This window comes from Mirounga angustirostris, unplaced genomic scaffold (genome assembly GCF_029215605.1).
Source record: "Mirounga angustirostris isolate CCGP_5_RB_7025 unplaced genomic scaffold, mMirAng1.0.hap1 SCAF_4, whole genome shotgun sequence".
Taxonomy (NCBI): Eukaryota; Metazoa; Chordata; class Mammalia; order Carnivora; family Phocidae; genus Mirounga; species Mirounga angustirostris.
Genome location: NW_026991712.1, coordinates 68,151,202 through 68,164,118, shown reverse-complemented (window position 1 = coordinate 68,164,118; position 12,917 = coordinate 68,151,202). Strand labels below are relative to the sequence as shown.

Below are 12,917 nucleotides of genomic sequence, written 5' to 3'. Positions count from 1 at the left end.
TAGTGTACATTCAGGATTGTAAAATCACTAAAAGCCAGATGAAATTTTCCCTAATAGAAACATTTTTCTTCAAATTACCTCGTAACACTCAGGTACTATAACCGTACCCAACTATTTACATGATACTATTGAAGAATTACTGAATTTGGCAGTGGACACTTGGGAAAGTCCTAGATAAAATGATCTCCTTGGATAGGGACATTTGTTTGTTTGTTTGTTTGTTTAAACAACGCTTTTATTCCTCAACAACTCGCCACCAGAAATGCACTATCTGACAACAATGCTCTTTGCAAATCAGAGTAACATTTGTGTCCCCTACGATATTGCTGAGCTGGCTTGTGCAGAGTGTCTGCATCACAAAAGCATCTCATTAAAAGGCTTATCTTCCTTGGTAGAAGCCAGCAACCCATTTGTTTTCCATTTTGACTGTCTACACAAGTGCTTCTCATACACGTAAGGGCAATAAATCCCCAAAGCCCGAATAAATGCAATGCTCTTGCTGTTGTGCATTTTTATGGTCATCGTGGAGAAAACAACTTATTTCCATATTCATTGATTCATTTGGAGCCCAGCGTGCCAGTGGGACTTATTGGAGATTGAACCAAATGTCTTCAAATAATTTCAGACTTCAATTGGCATAGGACACTTCCATAAACAGACATAACTCTAATACTGGATTCCTAAAGGAAAAGTAGGAGCAGCGTGACTAAAAACAAATAGGTTAGGACTCACTAGGATTCACAGTCTTCACAGAGTGATCCACATAAATAAAAAGCCAGTCCCTCCTATGACTTCTTCTCCTGAGGATCCCAAGATCCTAGACTTCTGTGTTGCTGGGCACGTAAGAGAAAACAGATGGGCGTGGGTGACAGTTGCATAAAAAGGCCCTCCTGGGAGTCATAGAGAAAGAAATGTGTCCATACAGCACTGTGAGATGAGACTGTCCACCAGCTGCCTGTTCTTCAGTCTCGGGGTTTTTTGATCATTCCCTAGGAAGGAAGGATATGCCTGCTGCCAGTCCAAAATTGAGGGTGAACCATGGCACAAAGTTGAACCTCCACCCCTTCTAGAAGAGAGAGTCAGAAGATTCTCAGACTAGTAACCAACCATGTGTTATGTGTCTGGACATTCTGTTGTCTGTCACTCTGACATGACACCAGGGCATGCTGAAGTCAGGCTTGCTGTGAGAGTTGAAGTATTACCATCCTTCATGAAAACCACTGTATCACTTCATTCAAGTGGCTGAAAAATTCTTACTCCATCCTATTATTTCTCCTTTCCCCAGTGAAGGAAGCAGCATGTATTCAGGAACACATTAGCTACTTTCAATATACTTGAACTGTTTGGTTTCATGTAAACTCAACCAAGAGTTAACTCATCAGTGAAAAGAGTTTAATATCCCTTTTCTTTCTACATGTTTATGTTCCATCCATCTGCTCAAGACGGTACAATCATTGGCTTGTTCTCGTGTTTATTACATGATCCAGACATTATCACAGCAAAGCAGAAAAATCTATGGAACCTATCAAATCAAGATAACAGGTGCGGATGCACACAAGCAGAGCTGGTTTTACTTTGGCTGAGTAACAGGGGGACCCGTGTGGGAATTTCAGGATTGCTAATGTGCTGGAATTCTGCAGTTCACCTACTTCATTCCAGCCATACTGGTTTCCCTCCCACACTTTGCTTTGACATACATGCTTCTCATCATTGACTTGTTCAAAAACATTTAATAAGTACCTTCTTTGTACGAGGCAAAATACTAAGTTTCAGAAACGCAAAGCAAGTTGAGAAAAAGTTCTCACCTTGAAAGAGCCTGGCAGTTGAGACGACATGCAAATCAATAAAAATGGACCTTCATCAAAGAACCCGAGGCTGTGCCAAAGTAGTGGAAGGAGTAGATCTTCTCCCTGAAGTAACCAGGACAGGACTCTGAGGATGTAGACTTGGCATCAGCTCTCTCAGAGGGGTCCTGCCTTCAATGACCTACTGGGAAGAGAACAAATGGATACATAGCTCTGACACAAAGCAGTACTGGGAACTGCCATTAGAGATATAAGAACAAAGTACTGAGACGGTTCAGACTAGAGGTGTATCCACTGGGGAGATCAAAGAAAGTGACATTTGCAACAGGGATTAAAAGATGAGAGGGTCTGTGCAAGCAGGGATGTGAGACCAGGTTAGGGGGATGTGAGCAAGCAAAGAATGGGATGTGCCCAGGGAGTTGGAGCACAGCTCATGGCAGAGAATAGTGGGGGATAAGCCTTGAAAGCCAAGTTGAGAGCTTGGAAGCAGATAAAAGTGATGTGTGCTTGGACAGGCAAATAATCTTTGTTCTCCATTACCCCAAATTGTGAATCGTGATTTAAGGAAAAGCTTATTCCTCTTGGAATACAAATGTGCTGTATTAATGTCCACCTTAAAAAAATAAATAAAAAAATAAAACTAAAACAAACAAAAAAAACTGCATTGACCTCACATCTTTTTCCAGCTACTGTTCCTTTCTCTATTCTCCTTTTCCAAGACTCCTTGAAAGAATTGTTGATATCCTATTTTCTCCTGAACCCACTCTGGTCACATTTTTGCCCCATCTTCCACCAGAACAACTCTTATCAAGGTTACCCATGTGCTCCACACTACCCAATCCAGTGGTCAAGGCTCAGTGTTCATTGTCCTTGACCTACCAGAGACCTTTGGCATGGTTGATTGGCCTTGGTTTCTTTGGGGGGTAAGGGGGGTAGAGGGAGAGGGAAAAAGAGAGAATCTTAAGGAGGATCCACACCCAGTGTAGAGCCCGATGCAGGGCTCGATCTCCTGAGCTGAGCCGAAATCAAGAGTTGGACACTTAACTGAGTCACCCAGGTGCCCCACCCTTGCTTTCTTATGTCACTGTACTGACTGAATTCTTAAGTCACTGAAAAGGCTTGGCTTCTTTATGGCTTCTTGACTTCTCCCCAAACTCTAAATCTCAAAATGTTCCAGAACTTCATCCTTTAACTCCCTTCTCTAACTTCACTCATTTCCTTAGTGTTCTAATCCAGCTTTAAATACCATCTATAGATATGCTGATAACCCCCAAGTTAGTAATCACTCTTTATTTACCTGATCAATTTCTCAGGATTGTGTTTTCAGCAAACAACCTTTAGGAATGAGGTAACTGCTCCCCCATCCCACCCAACAAAGAGTAGGCTTCCTTCCCCTTGCTGTAAAAGTAGCTCAATGCTCCTCACCTGTAATGGAACCCATTATATATGCAGGGGTCCATCATGGCCCAAGGGGAATGCATCAGAGATATGAAGCTCATGCTGGCTGCTGAGCACTTTGTCTCTGACCGAGCATCCATGAAACAGTAACAGGCTAACTTGTTAGCTTATAGAATAAAATCCCAAACCCTGCACAGTTCTTGATATTAGGTAGCTATGCTTTCTTTTTTAAGCAACTTAACACCTTAACCCAAATAAATTATATATAGAAGGTTTCTGCTTGCAAACACTCGACTTAATGACTTTCATAAGGATAACGCTGTACACAGAATGAAGTGTGTCAGGTTCTCCCTGCCTCCTATTGATGGCTTTGGCCAAGACCTTTATAGAATCATTTTGGATTTGAGGAAAAATAGACTAACAAAGAACATTTTAGAGCCTGGTACTATGCAGAGAAACTTCTGGCATTCCTTAAGGAATCTCTTAAACTTTAATGCTTAAATCTTGATGTGAATCATGGGAAATTTAGGAAGGTAGTTGGGGAGTTATTTTTGATCAAGGATCCTTTTAGCTTCCCTCAAGGCCACTGATTCTTTCACCCTAAGTCAGGGTCTGTACAAGCTCTTCTGAGTTCCTTAGATGAGGTTTTTCATCCATCCGTTGCACCTGTAAGTGATCCCTTAAGATGCTCATGCTTTTAGAGACAACTCATATCTCTGATTCATTCTTACTAAGATCCACAACTAGCAGGACACACAGCCAGTGGCTGTCGTCCTAATTTCTACGTGTGTGAAACCAAATCCTGCCAATCCTTATACAGGGCCTGCAGGCCAAAACCAATCAATCGCCTAGACAAATCCTACTTACAAAAACTACTCAATCTCTTACACAAGACTAGTTGGAATCTAGTCTTATGTCATTTGCATTCATTTACTATATCAAAAAAGATGGAATTTATGTGGTCAGAATTTACAGTACACAGGAGAAAATCATTTAAATGTCCTATATAGAGATGGATGGGTTTAATGGAAGAGAAGTGTCTTGAAAATTACTGACTCCTTCAAAACTTTATTAAAAGCAGACACAATTGGACTATCCTGGTATTATTTACTTTGCATGTTATTCCATCTCTTGGAGATAAGCAGAAAGCCACAGGGACTATTTCAACTCATATTATGGGAAACCAAGAACTACATAACACTCAGCCATCAACAAATTGGTGATTAACATGATGTCTAGACAGGTTCCCATGAGAATAACATTATTAATTAAGCAGCAGTTTGGTTAATCACGATAGCAAAAGTAATTTTTGGAATAAATATTTTATTAGTGTGCCCATCAATAAAGCAAAAGTAAAAGGATATATGTTAATTAATTCATTTGTGATAATATTGAGATTAAGGCTGGCAATTTCTGTTTGAGGGCCTAGAGAATGAGCTAATATTTCTAGTATGGCATGTCTTTATCTTACTGTTTCCAGCTAATGGTACCGTATATTTCAATTACCTAGCCAAAATTCCTTTCTTGTCATCTATCAAAATATTATTAAGCTCCATTAGTGAATAATTGAATTTGACAATTTTTCTGTTGCTATACATTCATCTGTTCTTTTAAAACTGGGTATCTCCATTTCATCAGTAACAAAAATTTCACTGAATGAGGAAAGATAGTGAGCTGTAACTATAATTAAGACCCCGATCTTACTTTCCATCAGTCAAAAGACTCATTTGGAAAAGAAGTAAATATATTGGCCAGTTCTCTTCAGTACATAGACAGTAAATCTCTCCAGAAAACACAGTTAACCCAATATTTTTAGCATAATCCATAGCCCTAAAACTATAAGGAAGAAATATAAGATAATAAAACTTAAGTAAAAAAAATATATTTCGGAAAAAATTATTCAGGTGAGCTTGCTCTTTTATCTCTATAAAAGAACATCTGTGGAAACTTCCAGGTTGGCAAACACTTAGGGATTTGGGAAAAGTGGTGCACTCGAGAGGCCAAGGAAGCTTTGCACTTTTTCCCCACAACTTGCCCTATGCGTCACTTCCACCTGGCTATTCCTGAATTATATCCTTTTATATATAAACCAGTAATCTAGCAGAAGGCCACAAGTTATATAAGGACACGAAGAACACCTTTAGTGCAGTGAAAGTGATGCATGAAAGCTCAAAGCAAATGTCAGAAAGCCTACAGGAGATCTACAGCAGTGAGTGGGACCGTCAAGAGAATCCCATGACCACTGTAGGGAATAATGACCTCCTTCGGGAATACTACAAAGAGAAATGAGCTGACCAGGCTTTGAGGACCATGGAAAACTATGTAGCCCCATTCAGCGATATGAAGGAAAGAATCGCTAAATGGGTTGGAAACTCATGAACAGTGACAGCACCCCCTGGAGGTGATGCCATATGCCAAGAAGGAAGATGAGGGCAATATGGCCAAGGCTGAGGAAGAGTTCATCAAAGCCCAGACTGTGTTTAAAGATCTGAACCAGGAACCGCTAAAGGAACTGCCTATTCTTTATAATAGTCTTATTGGCTGTGACCATCTTCCAAAACATCTCCAAGTTGAGGGACATCTTCTACAAGGAAATGAACACACTTAACCACAATTCCTACGAGGTGATAAGCAAACTGGAAAAACAACATTCCAATAGTCTTGTTGGTCCAGGGACCATCAAGCAGCAACAGATACTCTTTGGTTATCTCTTCCTTGGTTTGAACACCTATGGTTTCTAGCCCTCTTAGCTCACCAGTCCCTCTGCATTTTCCTGAAAGAGTGAGAGGAAATTGGTCTCAGCAAGTGAAGAAGAGCTAGCACCTGAACCTGCCCAGTTTAAACAGTCTGGAAGTGAATTCCAAATTCAGGTTCTTAATCTGCAGGCTAGTCACAAACCCTAGATAGATTGTTGTCTGCACTGGGAACTTCAGTCTTTGACACTAGGACTATTGAAAAAGTTTCCTTTCCAAATGTTATTTTATAAGGGGAAGGAGGGGAGAGACTTTAACAACAGAGAGAAAAGTAAGAACACAGACTGTATAATCACTATTTAGGTATCTATTTTTCATCAAAGTACTCAGGGTAATTTTAGACTAGATGAGATGCATTGACAATTTGGTCCTCCAGGAATTGCGGTGTCTCCGGCTCCATAAAATAAGAATTGCCTTCTCAGTATAATAAGTACAGAAAACAATATGAAACGCTAGAAAGACTACACTCTGGCACCTGTATTTATTTAACCACTAGTATCCAAAGTATAAATGATCTCTTCAATGTCATGATATGATTAATGACTTCAAAGTTAATGCATTTTCTTATGATATAATTAACAAAACAATTTCGTATTTAAATAGAATTTATTTTCTCAGAACATTTCAAATAATTAAGTAGATGATTGGTATGTAATTTACAATTAACATATTTTGATTCCTTTTATAGCTATTAAATATTAAAATAGTTGTAGTAATAATGAGTGTTGCTATAAATTTCTCTCTGAATAGTCCAAACTTAAAAATATATGTTCTGAATAACCTGAGGTGACTTTAAAGCATAAGAACTGTAAATCCCAAGTCAAAATCTAAGTCAAATATCTAGAAAATGTTTCCCATTCCTGTGTACTCTTTTAGAAAGCTATTGCAGCTAAGTAGTAATAGAGAGGCTTACTTTAAAATCACAGCTATTATTTTTAAAAAAAAGATTTTTTTTCCTATTAAGATTCATAGACTTCATTACTATGTATTCTTTATCTCTATTTATTGGATTATATAGGCTTTTCAATTCTGGACATTTGACATCAATTCTTAAAGTATTTTTTTTCTCCTTTGCAGTTGGTTGGTTTTGTGTATGCCTGTTATGTGATCAGTATTTTCATGGAAGAAGAAGACACCTGTAAGTACTATTATAGCTACCTGTGGGTTTATTTCGGATGAGATATAGCTTCCAAAGCTAATCATTACAGGGCTATGAAAGCTTTCATAGTTGGAATTTAAAATGACTGAATGCAACATGGTAAAGTTACAATCAAACGTTTGCAAACAGAACTGCATACAAAGAAGATGGCATTAAGGATTGAAACTCTCAGTCCCGGCTGTATGTGTGGATGCCCAGAGATGTGGAAGTCTACAGATTGCTGTCATACCATGTCTTAGTAACTTCTCTTCAGAGACCTAAACATAATGTTGAATAGATAATCAGGGATTGTTTTATCCATGATCAATCTTACGTATGCTAGTGCAGAATTTCGAAATCTAATAGCAATGACATCAATACAGTACATCATAGCAAGAATTATATGAATGTAAATTACATAAAATGCTCCACAAAACTAAAAATGACAACCTTCCAGGTGAGATGTAAAAAAAAAAATTTTTTTTAATGCTGTAAAATAACTAATGAGATGCTAAAAAGCTAAGTAGTGTTTGAGCAGAATACTACCAAAGAAATAAAAGACAGATAGGACCTGAAGTTATGTGGGCAGAGATTTAGCAACCTATGCCAAAGCCTGGCATTTATTGAGTGCCTGCTGATGTATAAGGCACATCTTGGTGCAACTGTTATGAGCTCATGTGATACCAAAGAAAATTTTAGTTTATTTTTAAAAAATAAATCATTATTAGATAAACAAATCACACCCAGCCATCTCAAAGGTTCAGTTATACCATTGCAATTACTGTCTGGGTTATAACGTTGACCCTTTAAAAAAATGAGGATGAGTGTCCAGCTAGCCATGATAACTTCTTTCTAGAACACAACTCAAAAGGGATTTGATGAATGCTTCCCACCAAATAGATGCAGTCACAGTACATGAGCTGGAGTCCAGTTGACAATGAGGATTTATTTAACCAGCTGGAAGAAATATGGGACCCTGAGATTAAACTCTTAGGTAGTGAAAATGTGTGAACATACTGCATTCTATCTTTTATGCTGGCTTAGGGATATTTTATTTTTTAAATACTAGATGAACCAGAAAGTTTCTGACATTTCAAAAGTGCCATTGCATTGACAGCATTTCCCAGTATGAGGTTAACGTCAGAACGTATATTTTCAGGCATTCCATTAGTAGCTCCCCAATCTGACAAAATTAATGCCCAGAAAATCAGCAGCATGCTTCCAACTCACAGCTGACATAGGTTGCACCTCCAAAAACATGAGACCTAAAGGAAATTATTAGAATAAATACTTCCAAAAAAAATACACTGCCTGATAAATCCCAGCTGAATCCCTTATAAAGTAAGTTTGAGGAGGTACCAAATGTGCCTGTTTCTTGTCCTCCTCACTAAACTTGGAGGCTCTCAGATGATGCTCATGCTCCATCCTCCCTTATTGTGTGAGAAAAGGCAGATTAATCAATAGTGTTTTCTCTATTAGAATAAATATATAAAGGACTTTTCCTTGAGGCTTGTAATTTTAAGCAAAACTTGGAAATACAAAATGACACGCAAAAGAAAATGCTCATCTTCATTGGGTAAACGATTTTGACTTCTATCAGCCTTCTTTTAAAGTAATAATGTTGGTGGATATGGATTATATTGCTACTGGCAGATATTGTAGTTCCATCAACTTTGGTGTCTTTAATTAGCTTAAGTTTCTCTATAGAAATCTCTGAATCAGCTATTTGAATGCTCATCAAACTGGCATTCAAGCAACTGCTAGAAGCTTATGCTATTAATGGTTTAATTCTAGTGTTTGTGATGAGGGCCATACATTAAGTTACCAAGAGACATCCGGATATAGTAGTTGTGTTCCCATCAATTCAAACAAACCTTAGAGTGAGAAAAAGTCTCGGGTGGGTGCCCAAAGCAAAATAAATATGCCCTAGACTGACTTGACACGATTATCTACTGGAAGAAAGACGACAGGGAAAAGCAATCACAAACCTTTTAGTCTGATAGTTCTCAAGTGCATGTAATTTTACACTTTTTATTGAAAGAAGTAGAAATCAAAAGTGCAGTTATAGGGCGCCTGGGTGGCTCAGTTGGTTGGGCGACTGCCTTCGGCTCAGGTCATGATCCTGGAGTCCCGGAATCGAGTCCCGCATCGGGCTCCCTGCTCAGCGGGGAGTCTGCTTCTCCCGCTGACCCTCCCCCCTCTCATGCTCTCTCTATCTCATTCTCTCTCAAATAAATGAATAAAATCTTTAAAAAAAAAGTGCAGTTATAATTAAATTGTCAGAGTCTTCAGAAGACAGATGCGAGCAAAGGGAAATGTCTGGAAACCAATTGCAGTGATCTCATAGACTAGTACAATTTGTGCCAACACTTAGCTTTCAGGTGCAATAATGAACTGCCCTTTGGATATGACATTACCCACCTGCAGTCAAAAAAGAGGTGTCTTTTGATTGGTTTTTCCAAAATGTAAACCTACAGTAAGAAAGCAATACTGGTAGCTTTTCAATTTGTCTAATTATACTTCTGGAAAGCTGATTTCTGAAAGGTAACTGCAAATATATAATGTAATGTCACAGTATTTTGGCAGACAATGTATCATTTATCATTTCAATTCCTATTCTAACTAATGAAAATCTCTGCATTATTCAGAATGCAAAGTTAAGCCTTGTTCTTGGACTGAAAGCTGTCTGCCTGCCTTAAAAAATTAATAACAGCTACCGGCTGTCTCTTCTGCACTGCCTAAGTGGTTCTATAGGACTAACATTTCCGCTGATGGACATCTCTGAAGGGTAAAAAATGCTTGAGGAAACATTTATTTCCAGCCACCCATCTTCTTAGTTAGCTTTTGGCCTCTTCTGCTAACTATATTCCTTATAAAGCCTCTGATTGCAGGTCAAAGACAATGAAATAAAAAGCTCAAACAGGGAAGAATGCTGTTTGATGGGGTCAGACCTTCCCATCACTCATTCCAATGAAGAAGCTTATTTATATCTCTCGTTTCATTTTTATTTCTTTTTTTAATATCTATCAATCTCTACAAACACTTTTGTGAGATCAGGATATTTGGAATCTGTAATCGTAAAAACCTGTTGACATCTTGTTTGTGAATTATCTGCTGCTGAAAATGAACTTGTAGGCTTGTTACTATCTTGTCACACTTACAAAAAAGAATGTTTTTAATTCAGGGAACTATGTAGGCAAGGCAAAAGATGCTGAAAAATAATATTAACTTATATAAATATTACCAGGCTTCTTGCGAGGATCTGTTGCTAGCATGACTGCTTCTGATATTAGTTTGCAAATTACACCTGGGACATCTGTTTGGTCTCACAAAGGCCAGTCTGGTTTGCACATGTTGAATAGTCAGGGAAAAATATATTGACAACCCTTAGAGTTAGTTTTTGAAAAAGAAATGAATCTCCCCCAGATGCAGGTTCAATAAATTACATTGAAAACTCGAAATAACTCTTTACGCAACCATTTGACCCTTGCTAGTATACTTTTGGGGAACTTCTCATTGGAAGGAAGCGTGACTCTTAGAAAAACATTCCATACTCTACTGTTCTCGAGGCTTCCTGCAGGCTGGTGTGTATGTATTTGTCTGTCTGCCCATAAATTCCTTTTAATAGCATAAGGTGATATTACCATAGCAATGATGTGAATTGGAAATAAATAACCCTGTCAACCTTAAAAATAAAATAGTCAGTTATCAGCAAAATTCATTTCTTCGGGAATAGCAGAGGAATTGCAGTTTGGGGCAAGCAAATGATGGGGAACCACAGGCAAGTCCAAAGAGACAAAGGGAAAGTCAGCTGGTAATAGGTTGTAGGAGGAAATTAGGGAGGGTTGTTTTAAACAAAAGTTCACTGGAGAACAAAAAAGCATACAAAGTTGCAGCATTTCTCATTAGCTGTTCAATGTGGTTAGTGCATTGCTGGAGCAGGGAGGGATCTTCCTTCTTTTTCTTAAACGTGGAAGATGAGGGGTGCCTGGGTGGCTCAGTTGGTTGGGCGACTGCCTTCGGTTCAGGTCATGATCCTGGAGTCCCGGGATCGAGACCCACATCGGGCTCCCTGCTCGGCAGGGAGTCTGCTTCTCCCTCTGACCCTCCCCCCCTCATGCTTTCTCTCTCTCATTCTCTCTCTCAAATAAATAAACAAAATCTTTAAAAAAAAAGTGGAAGATGAAATTCTTATGTGAAAAATGTCTTTCCTTGTCAAGATAATTCTTATCTTCCTTCTTCCTGCTGATTACACAGCCTGGTACATGCATGAGAACTCCCCCTATCAGTGCTTTCCTGTTCCATTTTAAAGATTTATTGATTTATTTATTTTGAGAGAGGGGTGGGTGGGGTGGTGTCAGAGGGAGAGAGAGTCTCAAGGAGAGTCCCCGCTGAGCACAGAGCCCTCGGGCTTCATCTCATGACCGAGATCAGGACCTGCGCCAAAACCAAGAGTCAGAGGCTTAACCAGCTGTACCACCCAGACACCCCTCTTTTTTTTTTTAAGATTTATTTATTTGTTTAGTTTAGAAAGTGGGGGAGGGGCAGAGGGAGAGAGTGAGAGTCTCAAGCAGAATGCCTGCTCAGCACAGAGCTCAGTTCCATTTTAACTGAGGTTTCCTTTATTTATTTTCACAACCCCTATCTCCTCCTAAGAATTTTTCTGAAGAAGCTAATGGGAGGGCAATTGGGTAGTTTGGATGTTAACTTCCCAGCATCCCTTCCTGGCTCTGTAATGTGTTCAGAAACCTAGAGGAGAGTGACCCAAAGGTCGGGCACCAGGGGAAGGAGAGGAAGCAGGAGAGGATGGATGATCCTCAGAATAGAAAACTGTCCATTGTCTTGTGAGCCTTGCAACACATAGACATTTGAAGTAGAGGGACAGGAGAATTGGTTGAGTCAGAAACAGAAATGCAGGTATGATGCTTTAGTCATAGCTAACATTTCAAAGGAGTCAGAGCATCTGTCCAATAAGCCATTAAGAATCTACTGATTCTCAAGATAAATTTCTTTGGGTCACTATACAGTGGGTTGCATCTAACTAACCTTACCACGGTGTAGATTTAGAGCCTGAAGCATCTCCCCTAATTTGATGGGGAGACTTTATCAAATAGCTACAGAATTACTAGCTAATCTTCCTATTAGAATAGATGATCTGTGAGGTCAGGATCTTTATTTTGTTCCCTGATTTAATCCTAGAGCCTAGAAAATGCCTTGCACAAGCATCCCATAAAGAAATGGTTGCTGAATTTATATTGCTAAATTCTCTTGGCCTAGCAACTCATTTTTAAAAATGGATTTCAAAACCCCAAGATTCTCAAATTTGATGAAATGATACTGCCTTACATTTAGAATTGAGTGAGATACCTGATGCATTTACAAATATTTATGTTTGGCAAATGGCGATCCTGCATCTCTTTAACAAAATTGAATGATTTTTAGTAATTTTGAAGGTCAAGATACAGGGAAATGGATTAAGCCTCCACTAAACCACATCAGAGCAAGAGCTTGAGTTTGTCAATTCCTGGACAAGATATCACAGAGGGAACAGGGACTTGGAACGTAGATGCACTCACAGAATGAATTCAACTACAAAATCTGGCCAAGGGAACAGACTCACTATCAAAAAGTTAGAACCAACAGGGTGGTGACCTCAGACAGCACCGCACATGGAAAGGTCAGGGAGCACAGAATAGGATCCTAGCTACAGTGCTATGGATCGGAGACAGAATTCCAGTCCTTGGGTGGGTTATTAAGACAGTCTCCTTAATGGATTCATTAATTAACTCAACAGTGAGAATCCTTTCCCAATGTATGTATATA

At 38.9% G+C, this 12,917-nt stretch overlaps 1 protein-coding gene across 2 annotated transcripts in view; it reads left to right on the top strand.

The window, feature by feature from the left end:
• Positions 1-12,917, top strand: part of NKAIN3 (sodium/potassium transporting ATPase interacting 3) — a 631,576-nt gene that overhangs the window by 584,528 nt on the left and 34,131 nt on the right. For both annotated transcript variants that reach the window (XM_064588280.1, XM_045896497.3), the window contains exon 5: positions 7,034-7,094. In XM_064588280.1, coding sequence (XP_064444350.1) covers positions 7,034-7,094 — 61 coding nt within the window. The remainder of the gene's footprint in view (positions 1-7,033; positions 7,095-12,917) is intronic.